Raw genomic sequence first — 26,431 nt, 5'->3', positions numbered from 1 at the left:
TGCTTTGTGAACGTGTGAGGGAAAGATAAGACCTTGAGAGAAGATTGGACAGTTGCCTAAAGGGAAAGGAAAAATAGGGCTGGAAAACATGAGAGGAAGAAGAAGGAGGAGAACCAGCAAGAGAAGAGAAAGAATAGTGTCAAACCTTCCTCAAACTTAGTTAGATTCGAAAGGTATGGGTCATGAAACTCCCTTCCTCTTCTTCTTAAGACCAGAAATGAAATGAAGAAGAAAACCCTAAGAAAATTGACCTAAGACCTAAGCTAGCTGTGAAGGAAACTGAAATTAACTAGGAGGACAAGGAAACATAAATGAAATGAAGCCAATTTTAGAACATCTAACAAAGAAAAATGAATAAAATGGAAATAACAAATCATGGTAGAGGGCTGGCTATAACTATGGGGTTGGCCAGCATGCATGTGTGTGTTCTGCTGGGATTTGTTGAAGGATTATGTGCTGAAATTGATGGTTTCAATGTGTGTGTTTTGCTGGAATTTATTGAAAGATTATATATTGTAATTGATGGTTTTCAATGTGTGTGTTCTGCTGGGATTTTGTTGAAGGATTATGTGCAGAAATTTATGGTTTCAATGTGTGTGTTCTGGTGGAACTTAGTGACAGTGTATATGTTGGGGTTGTTACAGCATGTGTGGTGTGTGTTCATGCCAAAATGTGTGTTGTGCAGCGAAATTGTGATTCGCTGCCGAAACTGCGTCGGCTGCAGCGAATTAGCATTCGCCGCCAAAACTGAGTTGTCTGCAGCGAATTTGTGATTCGCTGCTGAAACTGAGTCTTCTGCAGCGAATTAGCATTCGCTGCCAAATTGTGTGTTGTGCAGTGAAATTGTGATTCGCTGCCGAAACTGTGTAGGCTGCAGCGAATTAGCATTCGCTGCCTAAACTGAGTTATCTACAGTGAATTTATGATTCGCTGCCGAAACTGAGTCTTCTACAACGAATTATGATTCGCCACCGCATTGTGTGTTGTGCAGTGAAACTGTGATTCACTGCCGAAACTGTGTTGGCTGCAGTGAATTAGCATTCGCTGCCGAAACTGAGTCTTCTGCAGCGAATTAGCATTCGCTGCCGAATTGTGTGTTATGCAGCGAAACTGTGATTCACTGCCGAAACTATGTCGGCTGCAGCGAATTAGCATTCGCTGCCGAATTGTGTGTTTTGCAGCGAATCTGTGTCTCGCTGCCGAAACTGTGTCGGCTGCAGCGAATTAGCATTCGCTGCCGAATTGTGTGTTATGCAGCGAAACTGTGATTCGCTGTCGAAACTATGCTGGCTGCAGCGAATTAACATTCGCTGCTGAAACTGAGTTGTCTGCAGCGAATTTGTGATTTGCTGCCGAAACTGTGTCGGTTGCAGTGAATGAGCATTCGCTGCCGAATTGTGTGTTGTGCAGCGAAACTGTAATTCGCTACCGAAACTGTGTCGGCTGCAGCGAATTAGCATTCGCTGCCGAATTGTGTGTTGTGCAGCGAAACTGTGATTCGTTGCCGAAACTGTGTCGGCTGCAGCGAATTAGCATTCGCCGCTGAAACTGAGTTGTCTGCAGCGAATTTGTGATTCACTGCCGAAACCAAGTCTTCTGCAGCGAATTAGCATTCGATGCCGAATTGTGTGTTGTGCAGCGAAATTGTGATTCACTGCCGAAACTGTGTCGGCTGCAGCGAATTAACATTTGCTGCCGAAACTAATTTGTCTGTAGCGAATTTGTGATTCGCTGCTGAAACTAAGTCTTCTGTAGTGAATTAGCATTCGCTACCGAAACTGAGTTGTCTGCAGTGAATTTATGATTCACTGCCAAAACTGAGTCTTCTGCAGCGAATTGTGATTCGTTGTCGAAACTGTGTTGTCTGCAGCGAATTAACAACTCGCTGCCGAGTGGTGTTCTGCAGTGAACTTATGATTCGCTGCCAAAGTGGAGTTGTCTGCAGCAAATCGCTGCCGAAGTTGAGTTAGCTGCAGGGAAATTGTGATTCGCTGCCGAAACTGAGTTGTTTGCTACGAGTTAGCATTTACTGCTAAATTTGTGGCGCCAGCAGCGAAATAGTTTTCGCTGCCGAACTGGCTGCTGGCAGCGACACAGTTCTCGCTGCCGAATTGGGCAGCCTGCAGCGAACCAGTTCTCGCTGCCGATTTGTATAATAAGCCTCCTAGGCAGAAATGACTTAAATGCTAGTAACAATTTCATGGTATGATGGTGTAAAATGTGGAACACTTGAATGTGAACATATGAACTCTTGAAATAAGTGTGGTGACGAATGTGATTCAAAAATACAATTGTACTGATTTGTGACCATTGATGTCTTAGGTGGTGCGGTCGGGATTGGATCATCGTCAAGACAAAAACAACCCACAGGTGGAGCAGGTAGGTGACTTGCACCTTTCTTTTTCATACGTTGAATAATGAAATACTTTACCACGAATATTACCATATTGCGTTAGAACATATATTAGATTGTCAAACGCTTAAATGTTGACAAATGGTTAATTAACTTCAGCTAATGGCATCCGAACGGATGACCGGGACAAATGATTGATTAGCTTCGGCTAATGGCATCCGAATGGATGGCCGGGACGAATGAATGATTAGCTTCGGCTAATGGCATCCGAATGGATGGCCGGGACGAACGACTGATTAGCTTCGGCTAATGGCATCCGAATGGATGACCGGGATGAACGGTTGATTAGCTTTGGCTAATAGCTTTCGAAGTAGATGACCGGGGTGAGTGAACGGTTAACCTCAGCAAATGATGCCTTAAGAGGATAGCCGGGTTTAAGATTATGGTTGATTGCAAAAATTGGTGCATCTATATGTATTACAAGCTGTTTATACCAATTACATGAAGAAATTATAAATGTTAATGCTTCATTTGACTGCCAGACCGTTTAGTTACCATTATTATTATTATTAAGTAATTGCATTCTCTTAAGTGTTTTGTACTGCAGCAGGGACATCACACCAACGAGATGTCTAGGAAACCCAATACACGGGAACCTACTTTTGCAAGGAATCATGTAGATGCATTCTAAATCACAATGTATTTTGTATGAATCAATGTACTGAATGTATAACTTTTATTAGATCCTTTTGTTTAAATTCGTAATGGCTATTAGTAGGATAGGAATGCAAACTCATGTCTATGTATGTATATTTTTAATATGAACTTCTAATCATGTAACCATAATATTATGTGTTTATGTAAGATTCACTTTTAAATGAAATGTTGATTGTATGGATTGTATTTTGATGATGTGAGGGATCAGGTTCGCTGATTACCGGCACCATGTGTGTCAGATATATATATATATATATATATAAAAAATTTACTGTTGTTTTAGGCTTGAAAAGTCAGGTTGTTACACCTCAAGTGTAGCGTTACTCTCAATTGTTGCTGGAGTTCATTAAATCATAGGTTGTCTTTAAGCAACATTACCCTAAGATGATCTAAATGTGCTCGTTTTTCCTCATAGGATCCACTGTATTGCTCCCGGCTGTTCAACTTTTCAATGATGATCAAGAAGTATTAATGTCATTTATGTAAGGATTTTGCAAACTCGGTCAATGTTTTTTTTTATATTAAAATCTTCCTTATTGTGGAATCAAATTGCAAATTTCAAGGATCATGCCTATTCAAGTCTAATTTTTTGAAATGAAATCAGAGAAATGTTAGTTTTTTTAAAAGTGTTTTTAAAAATCAAGTTTCTTTGGTCAAAAATCCAACACACGTCATTCAATACATGTAGTCCTTTGATTGTCTTATATTTTGAAAACAACAATTAACCCATTGTAAGATTAAAATAGTTTTTTTATGGTTCATTGTGTCAATTTTAATCTCTGATTTTAGATATGTCATTTCATATTACGTGACAAGGTGACCTTTTGTGGCTTTCAATAATATGAGGTTTTGAGTAAAGACTTGAGGTTTCGTTGAAAATTTGTCTTTTTTTAGTAACAATTTTATCAGTATGCATAATAACTAGTAGCTTAGGTCGTGAAGCCACAACCCATATGGAAAAAACTCTTTATATATTTGTTAGCGCCATTTATCGGCCTAAAACACTTGCTTGATTAAAAAGAGCTTTTAAAAGCACGTAATGCAGGCTATAGTTCATGGTTATGCAAGAAAAGGAAATTCATAGGCTCAAAAGGTGTTTAAAGATTTCAAAAACCTAAAATAAACATCAATTATTAATTAACTCTTTTTTTCTTGTTGTTTTTGTAGAGGAAATGACATTTAACCATGTCATATATTTCATCAATAAGTCTTATTTCCTAAAACTGGACAGGAAACTCCATCATAATAAAAAAATAACCATGCCTCACTCTTAACATGATTTTTGATCTGTCAAAAACTTTCAGTGTTATCTACCAAGGTCAAACATTGACATATAACCATGCCACTCATTTCATTATCAATCTCAAGCTTAAAGAGAATATTAAAGTTCATTACCCATCATTTATCTTCATGATACTCTTTTATCTCAAATTTCAATTCAAATGAAAGGTCAAGATTCTTTGTCAATCATTAGCCTCGTCATTTTCTTATTTCTATTTCACTATTTTTATAAAAGAATGGCATATAACTGTGTTCTCCTAAAAGATCAAAATTCTCTTAACAGGGGCTATAAGGTAAATCCACCTTTTCCTTTGATGGATAATGACACGCTTAAATGATTTATTTCTTGTCTCAGGTACAAGAATGTCGAAGTAATAAATAACCCGGCAAGACTGAGGTCGATCCACAAAGAGATTCACTATAAAACACAAACAATAAAAAAAAAAAGTTAAAGAGAATTTTGAGATGTGATATTGATGTAAGGACTAAACAAGGATGAAACAATTATCAAGGTTAGAGGATCCACTAATGGTATTTCAAATAAGAGTAGTTTGAACTTTTTTTATTACTCAACTGGAAACCACACATAAAGGAGGTTCCAATCGGATGATTTATCATTAATAACTCATTATAAATTATTAACATGATCATATTAATTATCTTATTTGAGTAATGTCAATACTTGTAAATTTTGTCAGGTATTCATAGTGATAGCTTATATCAACAACAAATTAAGTTCCTTTCATAGCATATGTGTCGATTATTCATACAGTAGGCTATGAAAGAATCAAGTATTTGTTGTACCAAGGGTTGTAAAACACAAATCTAGATTCACCACTTAACAAACAGGGTATTAAGAATGAGTAAGATAACAATTATAAAACATGTTAATAACAAACTTTCTTGAATATAAACATTAAAGTTCATGTTGAATTTATACTATACTTATTCTAACATCATTAGTGTAACCTTTTCACCTTAATAAAATAAACTTAGTTAAATATAATGAAGAAGAAAAACATAAATAAACGAGATAAGAACAAAGTTATGATATAAATTAACTAAGTATAGTAAGGGAAATGATAAGCATAAACAAGAGATTAATGAGAATATAACATGGAATAAAACTTGAACATTACAAAAATACAAAGAAAGAAGGAAAGAAAGAAAGAGCAAGATCTTCATCTGAAAAATAAGATACTTAAATGTATGAAAAATGCCTCCTTTTATAGGCTAAAATTTATAGCTATTGATTTGGTGACTAACTATTGATTTGGTGGTCAACCATTGACTTGGTGGCTAACCATTAACTTAGTGGCTAACCATTAACTTAGTGGCTGATTTCGTGGCTGGACAAAAAATCATTGATAACATCATAATTTGAGAAAATGCTATTCATGAAAGTTATGGGTATTTATCTTAACATTCCAGGAAAAAAAAAGAATGAGTTATGTTTGACTTTTAGAACTTGAGGTATAGGCTGAACACTGAATAGTGTTTGGGCTGCAAGACAAATTCAGACTTCTCTTTTATTGCTAAGATTTGATCTTGAAAACGACAATATTGGATCTTAGACTCTTCATGAATGTTTTAGGTCTATGTCTTAGCTTTCCATCAAGATAAACCAAACTTAAATCCAAGGTCTACAACTCTAGTTATGACAAAAAAACTAAATGGTGTTCCTGTTTGAATTGAACCAGCTCAACTAGAATTTCCTCTCTAAGCTTAGCTATTTCTTTATCTTCCTAATTTTAGTAGTTAAACTCATCAATCAATCATCTGAATTGTGAAATATACCTATTTTGCAAACCTGCATTTAAAATGAGCATTTACCTTAAATTAAAGATATTTTATATTATCAGACTTGTTATTATAAAACATGCTTAAGTTAAAAAAATTTAATGATACTTTAAGTGCAATATGATGATATAAAACCTTAATACAAAGGCATGTTTAAGTACTTATCAAATAACCAATCTAATCATTTGAAGACACAAGAGGTTTTATTATAGATACCAAAAGACATGTTTATAGTTCAATTAATTTCTTGTATCGACTTTAGATATTTTTTGTGCTTTTTTCTCAATTAATAACCTTGTTTGCCCCTTCTAAGCTTGATAGACATTTTCCTACCTCTAACCTTGACTTTCCTTTAAGGTGTAGGCAATTTTCACTTTTTGGCTTTCATACAGCCTTCCTCAAAGTTTTCTTGGATGCCGCTTAGTCTAGGGTTTTTTTCACTTTTAGCCCTTTTCTCAATATTGGGCTTCCATTCTTAGCATTTTTTTTTTACCATTAATTCTAACATTGCCTTCATCTTTCCAACAAAAAAAATCATTCACTTACCTCTAGTATAGGGTGGGATCAATGTCAAGGTTTCTTTTCTGAATGAAATATTCCATCAGGCTCAAATAAGGATTGCAATGAACATATATTTTAAGAATAGTTAAGGGAATAAACAAAGATGACATTTTCTCATTTCAAGCAGGGTCGGTTAGAAACAATAAATTTTGACCTCATCCAATGTAATGATTTGGACTTGCAAGGAGTCATAATTCATGAGTCTATAACTACCAAATCCACTACATGTCATTATGCATATTGCTAAAACTTAGCTACATGATGTGTGGTTCAATTTCATGTGTGAGTTCAAAATTTGTTGGGTCATCTTATATTGTTTATCATGTCATTTTAATGAACATCGAGTTATTTCTGCAATCAAAACACTTTCAATCTTTCAGGATTGATTAGCCTTAATTTTGCATGTTGGAGTTTGATCAAGATATTTTATCAAAATACCCTTTGAAAGAAATATCTCTTTATTTCAAGACAATAATAAGACAAAAAAAAAAACACAATTCATTGAAAGTATATGATGCACTCACGATATATGAAAGCATATAAAAGCAAAATACAATGCTCATTCTCTAGGTAACTGCATATTATCTATCGCACCCGACATCACGACGGCCTTAAAAATTCATCAATGAAAAGAACAGATATCTAACATCTTGTTCTTTGGTGGGAAAAAGGTCTTGTTTAAGGAGTCGCCACCTAGTATTATGGTTACTAGAAACCCTGACTGGTCAGCAGAGATTCTATGGTGCGGGACTGGTTGTGGCTAGGGAAGGTATTAGCACCCCTAATGCACCTTACCTGAGATAAGCTGCATTGCTAATCTTGTCTTAAATTGCTAAAATTTTTGTTTATTTGTGTTATGACAATTCACTGGTAATATTCCACTCTGACGTCAATGAATTTTTAATTATAGATACTTCCAACGCTTGTGTTGGTAAATATTCCATTCCGGGTAATTCCAACTCTAGCGTTGGTAATTACTCAACTACGAATAATTCCAACTCTGGTGTTGGTAAAAATTCATAGAAAAAAAAATAATCAGTATATATGTTTTTATTTCTGATTCTGACATTAGTAAATAAATTGGTAAAATACATTTATTTATTTATTGTTTTCTAAGACATGCACAATTTCTATTTCTTCATTTTTTATTTTTATTTTTGGAGCTGGGTCCAACTCAGCCCATGTGGGCTGGGCTTGACCTAGCCAACCCGGCCATGTCATTGGCCCAAGCCAGTGACCCGGTTAGGCAAAAGAAGAAGAAGCACGCATGAAGTAAATTCACACGTGTATGAACAGTGTGAAGGTAATTAAATTACCTTCACACTGCATTCGAACATTTTATTGAATGCAAAGAATGGAAACTTAGTTGTGCAGTGGAGGACGACGCCGAAGATGAAGGCATGGTGGCTGGTTATTCCCTTTCTCTTCTGCTGCTTCTTCTTCCTCTGTTTTTGGTTTTGTCTGCCTGATTTCTGTACTCTCTCCCCTGTTCGCTTTCCTCTATGTTTTTTTTTTTGAGATTGTGTTTGGGAAGAAAGCTTTTAGTGTGTGCTTTCGAATTCCCCCTGCTCTGGACGAAGACTATGATGGTAAGGGTCCTGGTGTTGCGGGTTGGCTGGACCCAAGCTTTCTCTGGTTCTCGTTCCTCCACGTTAGGTTGCCTTTACCCGGATTTTTATAGAGCTAGAGATCGATCGGCGCTGTAACGGCTGGCTGTAATGGCCATGGGGTGCTGCATTCAATGGAGAAACGTCTCTGCCTTTAATGGCGGAGCCGTTGCAGAGGAAGAAGACGACGAACAGTCGTCTGTCAAAACGGCTCCGTTTTCCAATTCCAAAGGCTGCTTTCAATTTGGTCCTTGGAAGTCTTGTAATTTTGCAATCAAGCCCCTAGTTAAAGTGTAATTGGATCCTTGCATTTCCGCGCCATTTTCAAGCTAGTCCTTGGATTTTAATTTTTGCAATTTTGACCCCAATTAAACCCTAAACTTTGATATTTCTTCAATTAAGTCCATGATTTTATTAATTAAATTAATTCCAAGTTCAATCAAGTCTAAAAACTTATCAATTCTCCAATTAAACCCTTGATTTGATTAATTAAACTAGTCAAGAGTTTAATTAATTTCTAAACTTCCAAACATGTTGCCCTTAACCCAAATTTTAATTCGTTCTTTATTTATTTTATTTTTTATTTGTTTTTTCATCATCATTTTTTAGTAAATAAAATAATAGTAATAATAATAATTAAAATAAAAGGATCAAAAATTGAGTTATAACAGTTGCCCCCTCTTTATAATATTTACGGTGCAAAGATATTGGAAAATTTCATTTTCTTTTAGCTTTGTGTAGTAAATATATAAAGAATAGTGAACAAATTTTGACAATAGTAGATTAACAGACAATCTTTAGAGAGAGGTGTTGATATCGAGAGCTTAAGTCTTTTGAAAATGTCCCACCTTGTTGAAGAAAAAGTTTTTTTTGTTTCTTTGTTTTTTTTTGGTCAAAAGTGATCTCGTTGTAATGGGTTACCAGCCCAGGGGGAAAAATACGAGGATTTTTTTAAAGTGGTCACATTGTAATGGGTTACCTGCCCAGGGGGAAAAATACGAGGATTTTTCAAAAGTAGTCACATTGTAATGGGTTACCTGCCCAGGGGGAAAAATACGAGGATTTTTCAAAAGTAGTCACATTGTAATGGGTTACCTGCCCAGTAGAAAAATACGAGAATTTTTCAGATTGGTCACATTGTAATGGGTTACCTGCCCAATAGGTTTTAAAGGGAAGACATTATAGGGCTCGAAGGTTCACTATTCAAGAGATGGAAGCTTGAAGGAAATAAGGGCTTGCAGACGCACTCGAAAGGAAATGAGGGCTCAGGGGCGCACTCAAAAGGAGATAGGGTTAGGAAACGCACTACCTTGAATGGTTGACGGCTCGAATGCGCACTCGAAATAGGTGAGGGCTCGAAGGCGCACTCAAAATGAGATAGGGTTAGGAAACGCACTACCTTGAATGGCCAAGGGCTTGAAGGCGCACTTGAAAGAGGTAGGGTAGAAAACGCACTACCTTAAGGATGGTCAAGGGCTCGAAGGCGCAATCAAAAAGAAATGAGGGTTCGAAGGCGCACTCGAAAAGAAATGAGGGCTTGAAGGCGCACTCAAAAGAAGGTAGGGTTAGGAAACGCACTACCTTTAATGATCGAGGGCTTGAAGGCGCACTCGAAAGGAAATGAGGTCTCGAAGGCGCACTCAAAAGGAAGGGGAAAAATACAGAGATTTTTCAGGTGGCCTAATTCTCGTGGGCGGCCTGCCCAGGTCAAAAATTTCTCAAAAGTGAAAAATTTTTCAAAAGCATTTTCAATTTTGACCCTTTTTGAGGTGGCCTTCCTTGTGATGGATCCCATAAAGGATCTCTTTTGTGAAATTTGCAAAAATACATTATTCAATGTTTCAAAGCTTAGATGATATGCATGCATCTTTACCTGATTTGAAATATAGGTCCTCATTTCTTCTCACTCTATGAAGTTTGGTTGTTTTTTTTAGTCCTCTTTGTCACTCGGCTTGTAGTCCACTCGAGTTGGCTCATGTAAGTCTTTTCCAGAATATTTTTAATTTTACCCAGCTCAGCCTTTACGGTGCCCATCGTGACCCATTTACTCGCTGGAAATTCTCTGTTATGTTAATTAATTTGAGAAGATCATTCATTAATTCCTTATCTCACTACCAATAACATTCAGTGTCACTTGTTGAAAAGACCAAGCTGCATTTTGTAAACAAGAATGCCTCCTTGTCTCATTGTAAGAAATTTTCCTTCTTTTTTTTCTATTACCCGAAAGGATCAAATCCTCTTCTAAGCACAATATTGCCCCCTTGTACGAGTCATTGTCCCAAAGTGTGCTCCATTAGTGACTCAGACAAATAATGGTTTTGAGTACCCCTTCTTTAAACCTTGATTTTTATTTTTCTCTCCTTTCTTTTTATTTTTTATTTTGGTGAAAGAATCTTTGTCTAGAATGAATCTTTAAACCTTGATCTTGCATTTTGCGAACAAAAATTGTTTTGATATGAGTTTAAAACAATTTGCTTTTGAAATCTTGCAACTCCTTGATTATTTTCTTAGAAAGGAAATAATTTGCTCTTGTGCTGGCGATGTTGCCATTGGTGAAGGTACATCATGAGGTGACCTTCTACTTTTATGGGTTTTAAAGTGAAGAGATCGAGAAAAAGCTCGAGGTTTTGTTTGAGAAAAATTTCTCTTGAAAATTTATTTTATCAGCATGAATAATAATGAGTAGTTTGTTCTTGATATCATGACTACTATGAAAAAGTATTCTTTGCATTTTGAGAGCACCGTTTATTGTTTCAAGTCGCTTGCTTGCTTGATTAGAAAGGACTTCTATAGGCATATAACATAGGTTGTGGTTCTTGGCTATGAAAGAAAAGAATTTATAAGGCTCAAATAGTGTTTCAAAGACTGAGGATCACTATCAGTAGTTCGACTCTTTATGTCTTTTATCTTTCCTTTTGCCGCTTTTTTTTTTGCCCTTTTTCATTGTTTTGGCCGGGACATATTTACTTTGTTTTGGCTATCACTTTTCTTGTTATTTAGGCATGCCCCCTAGCATTTGAGTTTCTTGGGCACTTATTCCTTTTGGCTTTCTCACGGCTTTATCATCTTTCTTGATCATTGAAATTTCACTTGCCCCCAGTGTGGGGTGTGATCCTAGTTGGGATTTTTCATGAAAGAAAATTTATTCAGGCTCAAAAAAGGACCACAAGGGATAAATTCATTTTAGAACGTGAAAGGGATAGCAAAGATGGCCTTTTCTCATTTCAAGCACAAGCAGTTAAGATCAATAAACTTTTATTTTGTTTGGTATGATGGTTTGGACTTTGCAAATAGATGCATTTCACGAGTCCATGAACAACGAATTCACTACGTATTATTATTCATACATTTAAAACACTTGGCTCAAGAATTATGATGTAAGGGTGACAATTCATTTTTCTATTCATATTCTCTGGTTTAGAATTTGGTCACCTCGATGAAAGAGTTGTTTGGTTCATGTTATTTTTAAATAAACATCAAATTGTTTTTGAAACCAAAAGCAAGTTCAATTTTTCAAAATTCATTCTAGCGGGAAAATATTTTGGTAAAAGAAATGAATTGGGTCTATGTAAGGCTGCAAAGGTGTATTTGTGAGTTCTTAAAGGGAAACTCTCTCACGAAAATGATTAATGCTTGGTCGTAAACACAATTAAAGGACAAACTCATTATTTCATTGAAACTTTGAAAAAGAGGTTCAACAACAAAGATCTTATGCCAATATCTTGAGCTATGAATACTAGCATGATAACACATATATGGGCTAAATATTTAGCGATCATTGATTGGAATTTCTGTAATCTTTCAATCATTCATTCTCCTCGACAAGGGCATCTTTTCAACAGTCAATTGAAGTCATATGTAAATCATTCTCGACCTAATATCACCATAGCTTTATCTTCAAGATAGTTGATTTCTAGGAGTCGGTGTGAAGAAATTAGCTATAGAAAGGGTAGATGCCTTGGCTAACACCTTCAGTGTCCTTCCCTTTTCCAGTGAAACCATTCTTCTCAGTTGGGTCAACAATCTTACCAATCCCAATAGCTTGTTCAATCCTCTCAGCTATAACAACCAGGTCAGTGAAATATTATGCAGAGCTTCTAACCAGATACTTAAAGTACGGGGCCTTAAAGGTGTTGAAAAATAAATTGATCATCTCTTTTTTCAACAAAGGAGGATTAACCTGTGCAGTTTCCTCACGCCACCTTTGGGCGTACTCTCTTATAGACTCTTTGTTATCCTTCTCCATAGCTTGCAAGCTCGACCTATCAGGGCCCACATCTATATTGAATTGATATTGTCTAATAAAGGCATCAACCAAATCCTTGCATGTTTTCACCTTGGTATTGTCCAACCACATATACCAAGTGAGAGCAGCGTCATTCAAGTTGTCTTGAAAGAAGTGAATCAATATTTTCTCATCATTACCTCAACCATTTTGTTGCAGTATGCTTTGAGATGAGTTATAGGGCATTGAGTTCCCGTATATATGACAAATTCTAGCACTCTAAACTTTTTGGGAATGACCACGTTGGGCACCAAACACATCTCAGCAGCCTTTATAGGATTATATAGGTGAATTCCCTCAAATGCCTTTAACCTTTGCTCTAGGGAAACTAATTTATCCAGACCATCTTCTTTTTTCTATCTTGCCCTTTTGAGATTCCTTCTCTGTAGAATCAATGGTAAACAACATTCTCGTGAGGTATGGTGGTTGGAAATGCATGGCTTGTTGAAAATCAAATGACAACCCATTTGCCCCTAGATTATGTGGATTGAAGGGATTTACGGGCATAGGTTCAGGCTGAGCTATATGTGTTGCTTTTCTGGATTTATCTCTCAAGGCTTGTTTGAGTAGACTAGTAAGCCTTGCGACTTCTTCTCTAAGATTATCCACCTCTTTTTGGTGTTGGGCTTCCAACTGGGCTCTTTCTTCATTTTCCATTTGTCTTTTTCTTGAATGAGTGTTCTAGGTGAGTTTCAATGGGGAACCTATATTTACATCTACTTTATGAAAATTATGCAAGCATGCATAAATGATGATGTTATCAACAAGGAAAATGCAGATTCAATGCGGGCTCGCCCTTCATGAGGTAACAACTTAATAGGAAGATCCTAATTGTTGAGTGCATCAAGGGGTTGGTCATTATCTAGTTTCAAAGGGTCTCTCGCATGCTCAGTGATCGTCCTTAAAAGGTCGATATGAGGCTTACAAGTAGTGTGAAGATAGAGGCCCTGAGTAATATCAATTTGACATATCAACCACTTCCAAGTAAACAATCAAATGAGAGTTGGATGGTTTGACGAGTCTTACCCAGGCTAAAGTTGTTGGGGTACCGTTACTTCCCCACCTATCCTAGATTTTAAGGTGTGTGCTCTTAACATAAGCATGACAATATAAACAAGGATGAATGCTAAAGCAGTAAATGCAAGAAAAATAAACAAATAAACACAACATAACAAACATTATAGCAATTGACAAACAAAAGGCAAAGCTTAGTCCATTAGTCCCTAGTGGAATCGTCATTCTGTCGCACCCGACATCGTGACAGCCTTAAAAATTCATCAATGAAAAGAACAGATATCTGACATCTTGTTCTTTGGTGGGAAAAAGGTCTTGTTTAAGGAGTCGCCACCGAGTATTATGGTCACTAGAAATCCTGACTGATCAGCAGAGATTCTATGGTGTGGGACTGGTTGTGGCTAGGGAAGGTATCCGCACCCCTAGCGCACCTTACCTGAGGTAAGCTGCATTGCTAATCTTGTCTTAAATTGCTAATTTTTTTGTTTATTTGTGTTATGACAATTCACTGGTAATATTCCTGATTCTGGCGTCAATGAATATTTAATTAATGATACTTCCAACGCTGGTATTGGTAAATATTCCATTATGGGTAATTCTAACTCTGGCGTTGATAATTACTCAACTACGAATAATTCCAACTCTTGCGTTGGTAAAAATTTCACTACGAATAATTCCAACTCAGGCATTGGTAAAAATTCATAGCAAAAAAAAAATCAGTATATATGTTTTTATTCCTAATTCTGACATCAGTAAATAAATTGATAAAATACATTTATTTATTTTTGTTTTATAAGACATGCACAATTTCTATTTCTTCATTTTTTTTAGGCTGGGTCCAGCTTAGCCCATGTGGGCTGGGCTTGACCCAGCCAGCCCAGCCATGTCATTGGCCCAAGCTAGTGACCCGGCTGGGGAAAAGAAGAAGAAGCACGTGTGAAGTAAATTCATGCATGCATGAATAGTGTGAAGGTAATTAAATTACCTTCACACTGCATTCGAACGTTTTATTGAATGCAGAGAACGGAAACTTACCTGTGCAGTGGAGGACGGTGCCGAAGATAAAGGCGCGGTGGCTGGTTATTCCCTTTCTTTTCTGTTGCTTCTTCTTCCTCTGTTTTTGGTTTTGTCTGCCTGATTTCTGTACTCTCTCCCCTGCTCGCTTTCCTCTCTGTTTTCCTTTTTTTTTTTTAGATTGTGTTTGGGAAGAAAGCTTTTGGTGTGTGCTTTCGAATTCCCCCTGCTATGGACGAAGACTATGATGGTAAGGGTCCTGGTGCTGCGGGTTGGCTGGACCCAAGCTTTCTCTGATTCTCGCTCCTCTCCTCTCGTTCCTCCCCACAAGGTTGCCTTTACCCGAATTTTTATAGAGCTAGAGATCGATCGGTGCTGTAACGGCTGGCAGTAATGGCCGTGGGGCGCTGCATTCAATGGAGAAACATATCTGCCTTTAATGGCGGAGCCGTTGCAGAGGAAGAAGACAACGAACAGTCGCCTGTCAAAACGGCTCCGTTTTCCAATTCCAAAGGCTGCTTTCAATTTGGTCCTTGGAATTCTTGTAATTTTGCAATCAAGCCCCTAGTTAAAATGTAATTAGATCCTTGCATTTCCGCGCCATTTTCAAGCTAGTCCTTGGATTTTAATTTTTGCAATTTTGACCCCAATTAAACCCCAAACTTTGATATTTCTTCAATTAAGTCCACGATTCTATTAATCAAATTAATTCCAAGTTCAATCAAGTCTAAAAACTTATCAATTCTCCAATTAAACCCTTGATTTGATTAATTAAACTAGTCAAAATTTTAATTAATCTCTAAACTTCCAAACATGTTGCCCTTAACCCAAATTTTAATTCATTCTTCATTTATTTCATTTTTTATTTGTTTTTTCATCATCATTTTTCAGTAAATAAAATAATAGTAATAATAATAATTAAAATAAAAGGGTCAAAATTTGGGTTATGACATTATCTATGCCTTGTCAGCATTTTGCAAGCTATTGGTCATTACTGAAAATAGAGGTGTCTATATGGTAGGTACCACCATTCTTCATAAACTCAATATGTCCCTTGCTCGCATCTCTCATCTAGATTATACCACTTAGGAAACGGTAGTTATATGGGATTTGATGGAGTCGGAGCAATAAGTTCAGAGTCTAACAAATGCTGGTAGCCAAACTCGAGTGGCAGAGTTGTGTCAATCTTTGACAAAGGCGTTTAAGCAGTTAATGCTACAACAAGACTTGGTTACGCCACACAACTAAGATTTTCCACCTGAGAGTCATCTTCTGATTCATCTTTTGTCATTGTCTGGAACCTATGGTAGAACCTCTAATTTTTCCCATATCAATAGCTTACTCAAATTCTTTTGACAATCCTTACAGTATCGTAAAAATATTGAGTTGAGCTTCCCATCAGATACTCATAATAAAGAGATTGAAAGGTGTTGGAGAACAACATCTCCATTTCTGTTTCTATTAATAGTGGTTGGACATGTGCTACCTTATCTCGTCATCTTTGCACATATGCCGTCACACTCTTAGTTTCCCTTCATGGCATCAGGCTGGTTCTGTTAAGAGCAGTTTCTAGATTAAATTTATACTACTTCAAAAAGGCATCTGCCAAGTCTTTTCATTTCTTGATCCCGGTATTGTCTAGTCTCTTGTACTAGCTCAAGTTGAATCTTGTGAGACTATCATGGAAAAAATAGATCAGTATCTTATCATTGTGGTTTACTTCAACCATCTTGTTGTAGTATGATCGATATGGGTGTTCGAACATTCTAACCTGATGTACTTGATGAAGTCGGACACTCTAAATTCCTTTAGCACTACAATGTTTGGCACCAAACATATCACAGCTGCTCATATATGGTCAAACCAATAATTCCCTTCAATCGCTCTCAATCTCTCTTCTAGAGCAGACAACTTATCATGGTTCATAGGATCGGTAGACCTATTGTCAGAAAGTCCTTCCACGGTGACTTGAGCTTGAGTTGGATGGATAGGGGGGAAAGGAACAAAATGATGCTTAGTTACTGAGTTTTTCCTAATGTTGCGAGATGTGTTAGGGACATAGTCTAATGGTGCTTCCACGAGAGGCTGTGTAGATGTTTCCTTTCCATTCTTGAAACTTAACTCTTGTTCAAGTACATTTATGAGTCTAGCTATTTCACCTTAGATGCTCTTAATTTCCTTTTGATAATAAGTCTTTATTTAAGCTCTTTCTTTATTTTCCATCCTCTCCTAGTCAAGTGTAGTGGACCTTAAGTTGGGGACCTACATTTCAACTTGTGAGCATTCATATTAAATGCATGAGAATGTTTTTATATGATGACCTTGCCCTTCAAAGAGTGACACATGGTCATAAGTCTTATATGATGAACAAAAATTTTGATTCTTACCCAAACTCTACAACAAAAATTTCTTGAGTGGCGGCTATTGTGTCACCCATAAGTCTTAAGCTCAAAATGCTTCAAGAAGGGCTTGCCTTGATGAAAAATGAAGGTAATATATACAACCTAAAGACATGTTCTATTCATAAGTGAGTATGGGTAGGTTTTCTACCTGTCTTAAAAAGGTCTCAGATCTGCCCAATGACAATCTTTGTAAAGATAGTATGGGAGCATTGCGAGGAATCGTTAAAGCACATATCTTTACCATTACCAAGCAGACACTCAAATATGAGTTGGGTGTTTCACACATTTAAACCCTGACTGATAGTTATAGGGCATATCCTTAATCCCCCACCTAACCTAGAACTTTGTGTGTGCTTGAAAAAATTAAGACATATGATGCATAAGGCAATATTATATAATGCATGAACAATATATACAAAAATTAAAGTGTATATGCAAATAATAAAAAGAAATTCAGTTAAAAATAAACACACAAACCAAACAATAAAACACAACAATCATATAAAAAACAAAGCTCAGTCCATGGGAAGTCCCCAGTGGAGTACCATTCTGTCACACGTGTGCGGCATCACAACGATCATCTTTCAGGGTCGAGATGGTCGAGAATGGTGTGGCAGGAAAAGACAAGGAATTCTTGTATTTTATCAGTGAAAAGAGGGAATGAAATTCACCACCTAATATTTTGGTCACTTGGAACTCTAACTAGTCTTAGAGTCTGTATAAGGGGACTAATTGTGTATAAAGAGGACGTATCACCTCTAGTACACTTTACCTAAGGTAAGCTGCATTATTTATTTTTCGGATATAAACTATGGTATTGTTGTGCTCTCTAGTTGTTGGTCTGTATATGGTTTAAGAAAAATCCTCCTTGATAAGAAGATCCTTATCTTATCCGTTAAAACCTAGTCATTCTAAAGTTAAAACATACAAATAAAATGAACTATCTTTTTATTCAATATCGGGAATATATTTTGCGTATAACTTCATAATCCTTAATATTAGGGCAAACAAAATAATTTTTTAGTATTTTTAAAATGTAGACCAAGTTTTCATAGTTTTAATAAACTAGTTACTAAATTCAAAAATACATGTACAAAACAAAAGGACTAGTTTTGGTGATTTGTTTTAGTATGCTAAAATATGCAGATCTAATCTATTTTTTTTAGAGACTTTGCTATATACAAATTAAAATAAAATTTTATTTTTAAAATAAATTTCTTTTTGTTTTTTTGGAAGGGAACCTATTTGTTTAATACCAAAAAACACCTCGCGGATAAGTCACAATTCCAAATATTAAATATATAAGGATAGAAAAAAATAAAAAAATCAAAATTAATTTCAAAATTATCTTCGGATCATTAACAAATTATTAAAAACTAACAAAGAAAATATTGTGTAAGATACAAATAAACTATTTTTATCAATACTATTTTAATCATAATATCAATTCAAAAATAAAATAAATTCAAAACCAAAAAACACCAAACTTCCACTCAGATTTTATTAATGTCACCTACTTTGTGAGAAAGGATATCTTCTCCGATGCTAATGAAGGTCATGGGTAAGGGATTGTCTGTTTTTGTTATAGTCCATCGTTGCTACCAGGGACGAAGCCTTTTACAAGGCTAAGGAGGGTTGTAACCCAGGTAAAAAAAACTTAATAACCCACTTTCCCTTTTATCTTGTACACAGCAAACCTAGTGTCCCACTTTTCCTTGCAACTCAAATTAATTAGCAGCCATTAGCTGCCCACTTTACTTTCCCTAGCAACACTAATTAATTAGCCACCCACCTTCCCTTGCAACACTAATTAATTAGTTATATTTTACAGCAAATCTATCTAAACATAAATAATTAATTGGTTCACATTTCTTCCAAATAACTTGGGGTTTTAGCTTTTTTTCTTCTCAACAATATATAATTTTAGCTTCGATTTTGAAGAAGAATCTATACAGAGAGCCGTAAGAGTGTAAAATCATCAGGTTAGAATTTACAAGCCCTGACTTTTCATTTTGAATTCAATGTTTCACATTCATTACAGTAGATTGTTATTGGAGTAAACAGTAGACTGTACTCTAGAAATGGATTGATGCTAACACACTAGTAGTCTAGTACTAATAATTTACTGGTTATTTCAAAGTTCTCCAAATCTCCTAGTAGTTTGCATCACTAGTTTATCCTTGTATATTCTGCATTTCATAAATATTCTATTGTAGCATTAGTATCTTTTCATCTTGCACCTGACTTCCCTAATCCCTTTTACTTGAATAGGTTATAAATTATAATGGAAAATCAAGGAAACAAGAGAGGAAAAACTATCTTTTCATTCTTTAAACCGAACAAACAAACATCAACCAGTAAAGGACATTCTTTATCCAATGTTGATGTCTCAAATCGTAGTGAACAACCCTCTTTCAAATCTCAAAGAGTTGAAATTGATGTTAATACTCTTGAACGAGATCCTGGGTTATGAATTCCAGTGTGGAAACATCCTATTAATCAACAAGATGAAATTAGAAGAGCTTATATGAAAATGGGTCCATATCAACCTAAGTTAGCAAAGTATCCAAGGACTGAATCAGGGAGACAGTATCGTCGATTTCAATACACTTGGTTTGATCAATTTCCTTGGCTAGAGTACTCTCCATCAAAGGATGCAATATTTTGTTTTCCATGCTTTATCTTTGAAAAAAAAGTGCCTCATCATCTCACATTTACCACCGAAGGCTTTAGAAGTTAGAAGAGGGTTAATGATGGGGTTAGATGTGCACTTTTGATGCATAAGGGAAGTCCCACTTCACCACATAATAATGTTGTGAAATCTATTGAAGATTTAATGAAAGTAAATAGACATATATTGATAAAGTGTTGAATGCACAAACTGTTGAAGAAGTTCAGAAAAATCGATTGAGACTTATGACAACAATTGAAAGTGTTTGATGGCTTAACTTACAAGCATGTGCATTTAGAGGTCATGATGAATCTTCGGCTTCTAATAATCGAGGCAATTTTTTAGAGATGATAAGACTTATGGGGAGACTGAATGTTGACATTGATGATGTTGTCTTAGAAAAAGCTCCGAAAAATGCAAAGTATACCTCGCCAACTATTCAAAAAGAGATTTTGCACATTCTTACGAACAAAGTGAGGAAAAAGATTTGTGAAGAAGTTAGAGATGCAAAGTTTTGTATTTTGGTTGACGAAGCCAAAGATGCATCAAATAAAGAACAAATGGCTATTATTTTGAGATTTGTTGACATTCAGGGTTTTGTACGAGAGCGTTTTTTTAGTATTGTGCATGTTTCAAATACTACTTCTTCAACACTTAAAAAAGAAATTTGTGATGTGCTCGCTCGATATAACTTGCATATTTTCAATATGCGAGGTCAAGGGTACGATGGTGCTAGCAATATGCGTGGCGCATGGAATGGGCTACAACCTCTATTTCTCAGAGATTGTCCTTATGTATATTATGTACATTGTTTTGCTCACCGACAAAAATTGGCATTAGTTGCAGCAGCTGGAAATGAGATTTCTATTTGGTTATTTTTCTCAAAATTGACAACCATTATCAACCTTATTTGTTCTTCTCCCAAACGTCATATTGAGTTACATTATGCTCAGGCTATAGAAAATGCACATATAGTAGCTACTGGAGAACGTGAGACTGGTAAAGGGGCTAATCAAATTGGTAATTTACATCAAAGTGGAACTACTCGCTGGAGCTCTCATTTTGATTCTATTTGCAGCTTAATAGATATGTATGGTGCAACTATTATTGTGCTTGAAAGTATAGTTCAAGAAGGATCTTCTAATTCTATACGTGGAGAAGCTGGTGGTTGTTTGATTGTGATGAAATCTTTTGAATTTATATTTATCTTATATTTGATGCATAAAATAATGGAGATTACTGATTTATTTTGTCGAGCTTTGCAGCAAAAATCTATTGACATCTTAAATGCAATGGATCTTGTATCAATTACTAAAGCATTGCTTCAAATTTTGAGAGATGCCGGATTTGATCTTCTCCTTACAAATGTGCAATTTGTTTGCACAAAATATGAGATTGACATACCACATATGAATGCTTCGTATAAAAAGGCTACAGGTCGTTCATGTCAACAACAAGGTTTAGTGACAGTTTACCAGCATTATCATTATGATATATTTAACTCAATAATAGATTTTCAGTTGGAAGAATTAAATTCTAGATTCAGTGATGGGACAGTGGAACTCCTTGGTCAGGATAGGCATAACCCTGATTAGGATAATTTTATTGGTTTGGAGGAGGGTATTGCTGATTTTGGATGGGTTGATTGTGATTGTAGTGAGTAGGTTGTGGGGAGGACTGGTGAGGAGGAGGAGAAGGAGGGTGTGTCAGGGTTCTCAAGTTCCATTGGGAAGCATCATTTGGGTAAAATGACAACTTTAAATCATTTAAAACTTTAATCACCGACATCTCTCAAAGTTTGGAACTCCTTGTACTTAGCTCTGTTTTAGAACCTAAGGACAACTTTAAATCATTTAAAACTGATGCTATTTACAAGATTGCTGAGAAATTTTATCCTGAAGATTTCAATGAATAAGAGATGTATTATTTGAGATCTCAACTAGAGCATTATCAAATTGATGTGATTCATCATGAGAGCTTTCAGAATATATCTACAATTTCTAAATTATGTCGAGCATTAGCTGAAACAAATAAGTCGCAGCACTATCATTTGATTGACAGGTTGATTCGTCTTATTTTGACTTTGCATGTTTCCACTGCCACTACAGAGCGGGCATTTTCAGCTATGAAACATGTTAAAATTATGCTTCGCAATAAAATAAAAGAGGAGTTCTTAGCAGATTCTATGATGATTTATATTGAACGAGAGCTTGTTGAAGATATTGATTCGGATTCGATCATAGATGAATTCTATTCTACAAAACATCGAAGGGTGCAACTTTGATAGTATAATTTATTTTTATTTTTATTTTGAATTTTATGTACTTTAAATTTTATTTTTTATATATTTTATATTATGTATTTGAATTAAAACTTTATTGTTAACTTGGTAAATTTATATATCCGAGTGAATGATTGATCTTTAAAAATAATTTATGTGTATTTATATCATGGCCTAAGATACCATAGGAAAAATTCATGGCTACGCCCTGGTTGGTACTTCTCTTTCACTTATGATGGCAGTTGCTGTAACGGGGGAGTATGGTCGTTGAGTTGGTGTTGGCCATGTGGACGGCGTTGTGGTTCGGTGGCTGTAGGGTTGGTGTAATTTCAGGTATACTGGGTTTCGACCTTGTTGGTGTTTTAGGTAGAGATTGGTTCGGAAATGAGGGGTTGTTATAGCTTATTTGTTAATGGTGGTTGGATCTCATGGTAGCTGGCTGGAACGGGGGGAGGTGATGGTCTAGTTTGGGATGGTGGTGCTGGCGGTTTGAGCTGATTTTAGGGAAGATGAGGCTGTTGATTTGAAGGCTGGAGGTGGGGGAGTTGGTGATGGAGTTGTTGTCGGGTGGCTGGTGTCAGTGGGTGATAGTGAAGAAGGGAGAGTCACTGTGTCAGTTTGGTAGAGGAGGTAGGTTGCAGACCATCGGTGGTAGGTTGACAGCCATGGGTAGAGAAGAAAAGGGGGATGGCAATCCTTTAGTCTTGTGATGGGTCTGCTTCGGTTGAAGAAGATGGTGTGTTTTTTTCCTGTGTGGCTGGCGTGAAGGAGAAAGAAAGGGAAGTGAGGGGTCTGTTCCGGGTATAAAAACTGAAAAGGAAAATTGCTGAAGGCTATAGACCGCAGATGGGGCTTTTTCAGGGCTGTTTTGTGAGGTTTCAGGGTTTATTGTTGGCTGGTGGCTAGGCTTCTTCAAAATGGATCTAGGTTTTTTTTTATTTATTTTTTGTATGTATTTGGGAGAGAGTATGGGAGCTAGAGAGAGTCAGATTTTTTATTTATTTTGTTATGTTTTTTTTCATGGCCTCCTTATTTTTCTTGTGTGATATAGCCCTTCGTGTTCCCTAATTTTTTTAGTCAAACAAGCAATTTAAATTTACTTTAATCCCTTGTTTTCTTTCTTTTTATTTTGGTCCCTGTATCCAAATGTTTTTTATTTTTTTATTTTTTGTATTTTAATTTTTTTTTTAAAGACAAGATCATTGCCAACTCAATTAGAAAAACCAACGATTTTAAAAATAACACGTTAAAAGTTGAACGCATTAAAAAGAAATTAGAAATTTGAATCCTTTTAGGATGATGTTAAAAATATTGAAAATAACACAAATATACCAAGAATATATTTTTTTTTATGTTGAAAATATTTAGAAAAAACATAGGGTCAAAAATTAGGCTACAACATGACTCATCAAACTTACTTATTAACACCTTCATCATAGCTTCCATTATATCTTGCCTTTTCTTCATATTTCTAACTTTTTTTTATACTTGAAATAAAGATTAGTAGCAAAGAAACTTTTTCCTCACGTGTTTACTCTCAGAGTAAAATTCTCTCCTCTCATGTTTCACACTATATTAGGTTTTTCACTCTAATAGTCTCGCTATGTCTTTTACCACTATATTCTCATAATTTAGTCCTTAAAAGTAACTTAGCAACTTATCAAACAACTGACTAAACTACGCATGATTTATTATGTTTAAAGACTCAAGAATAAACTATTATTCAAACTTTTTAAAATGAAACTTAAGAGAAAAAAAACATACGAGTAGTAGTGTAAATTTATTCAAATATAATAACAAAAATAAAGACATGAAATAAAAGGAAGAGTTATTATTAAGAAACAACAAAAACTATGAAATTCAAGAAAAATAAAGAAAATGATGCAAGAAATCAAGAAACTAAAGAAATTGATGCAAGATAATTCTATTCTACCAAAATATACAAGAAATCAATCATGATTACCAAGAATTTCCAAGACAAGTTTTGGTTAAACCCTAGTTCATGCAATATCCAAAATTTCTGAATTTATTTTCCAAGAACCCTTTCAAGATTGCGATTTTGATTCTTCTTTCTTTTGTTCTTTTTTATATATATATGTGCTGAATTTTTCAAGTCACAAAGATGAACACAGTTTATTGTTTTAAATGAATTTTTTGGCAACTTCAAGACTTTTCCCTATCAAAATTGATTTTCTTCTTCCTTTTTTTTTAAATCAAATACACAACCAAGATTAATCAAGAATCAATATTTTCTTCTATTTCTTTGCATTAGTTGAAACCACAAAGAGAAAGAAACCAAGAAAACAAACCCTAGATATGGCAAGATTTAAAGAAAACCCTATAATTACTTGTAACAATGAAAATTAAAGAGATATAACCTAAATTGCCATGCTTTGATACCAAATTGATGTGGAATTGTCCCTTAGATTGCTAATTTGAGGTTTGAAGAAAAGTTTGCAACTTCATCCAAGAAGAACCTTGCCTTAGAGAGCCAAAGTTATATGCAATTGATCACCCCTACCCTACGCCTATAACAAGACATAAACGAGAAGTATAAATCACAATGAAGTTGATCAATCCTTCAAAGAGTTTGCAAGTTCAATCAAGAACTTAGTATGAGAATCACTCAACCACACAAAGAGAAACAAAGCACACAATAAACGGCAACCTTAAAGAAAATTTTCATAAACTGAAAAATAATGTTAACAATTGGTTTATATAGTAAAAAATTAACTCTAATTTGACTTAATGGACTCAAACTTAATAAATAGGCATTAATACATTAAAAGCTCAAAATAAGTAAAATACTAAAATAAAACCTAACCCAAATAATCCCTTAAATGTTATAGACCCTAAAATAAACTAAAAGATAAATAAATAGTGTCTCAACTAATTAAAATAAGATCAAAGTTGAACTTTGTAATCTGTAGGCAGAATCAAAACTCAACTTCAAACAAATAGTTTTTCCTCGTCTTGATGAATTAGAAGGTCTACCATATATCACTGAAAATATATGGATATTTAGTTTTCAACACAACTAGAATCTCATCAAAATTCATTATGTAGCTCTAGCTATAGCCAAAACAATAGCTAAATATCAAAATTGGCTAATTTGGATCTTTTTATTCCAATATTTTTGTAATGTCTGGATGCTCCCCTACATGCCCTTATTGAACATGAATCAAATTAATCAAGGCTTGCTTTTCATTCTTCAATATCCTCTCGAACTCTACCTTAACTAATGTATCTTGAAGAAATCTATTAATTGTCTCCTTGAACCTCTTTGCTCTAAGTCTTATGACTGGGTCTAATAGAACTTCTAATAGATCTCTTGGTGTTGAAGCTAGAATAGCATTAGTTTGAGTTTCTTATATATTATATATGAGAGTAATTTAGTCTTTTTATTCAATTTGAAAATTTGTTCATCCACGATGTGAAAAATAATGACTTAACTAATGTTAATAGTAAATTTTCCCTTATTTTACTTAGTTTTCTTCTCATATTTTTTTAGTCATTCTCTCACTTTTTTTTCTCTCTTTTAGCTTTACTTATTTTTTCTCCCTCTTTTTTCTTTTTGTTTTCTTTTAACTCTAAATAATGATAAAAATATTTGGTAAAAACTTAAAAATGTAGAAAAGAAATGAAAGTGTGTTTTGTATATTTTTAAATCTTGATATTTTTTACAACACAGATAGAATTGCTTTTAGGGTACAAAAACAATCATTAAAGGTCTCAAAAAAACATTTACTGCTACATATATCTTTAATATAAACCTTACATGATTAAAACGGACTCTTTAAAATAAAAGAATTTGTAAAAAAAATTTATTGTATTATTCTCATATTAAAAATTATTATAATCCTAAAAAAAATTATTTACATCTTGACATCGTTTATTTGAGTTACGTATAGATTTTATTCTTATATATGACTTCTTTAGATAAAATATATATATATATATATATATATATATATATATATATAGTAGAATTATAATTTTGTTAGGAGAAGACATTAAAATTATAACAATATACTAGAAGGAGACATTGTTATTACATAAAATTACCCTGTAGTTATTTTTCATTTTATTTCCATTTTTATGGAAATTATTGATAACATCATTATTCAACAACAAAAAAATCAAATCAATCAAAATAACTCCATATATATTATAAAATCTCTTTTTTCACCTTGGTTAAGTACTCTTCCCCCTCCACTTCCTCCGCTCTTCACCTCCCTACAACCACCACCACCACCACCACCACCGACCTAGTTCAATCCTAGTTGTATTTTTGTTATTTTGATTTGTCAATGGTTCTTTAGTCCTTAAATGAAATATAAATAATTAAATCTTTTTTATTGATTTTTTCACGCCATATAAAGTGTTATAAATATATAAAGTTCATGAAGTTTTGTGTAATTTCTAAAAGAATAGAAGTAAAATAA

General features: G+C 34.8%; 1 protein-coding gene across 1 annotated transcript; it reads left to right on the top strand.

The window, feature by feature from the left end:
* The first annotated feature begins 20,064 nt into the window (after nucleotides 1-20,064).
* On the top strand, nucleotides 20,065-21,300 carry LOC133668096 (uncharacterized). The gene has a single exon (XM_062087841.1). The coding sequence runs from the start codon at nucleotides 20,065-20,067 to the stop codon at nucleotides 21,298-21,300; it is 1,236 nt and encodes a 411-aa protein (XP_061943825.1).
* The last annotated feature ends 5,131 nt before the right edge of the window (nucleotides 21,301-26,431 follow it).

This window comes from Populus nigra, chromosome 11 (assembly GCF_951802175.1).
Source record: "Populus nigra chromosome 11, ddPopNigr1.1, whole genome shotgun sequence".
In the NCBI taxonomy this organism is placed as follows: domain Eukaryota; kingdom Viridiplantae; phylum Streptophyta; class Magnoliopsida; order Malpighiales; family Salicaceae; genus Populus; species Populus nigra.
This window is presented reverse-complemented; position numbering and strand designations above follow the sequence as displayed.

Excerpts from the sequence above, each read along its gene's own strand:
- LOC133668096 (XM_062087841.1), top strand. The coding sequence starts at position 20,065 with ATGGGGAGACTGAATGTTGACATTGATGATGTTGTCTTAGAAAAAGCT.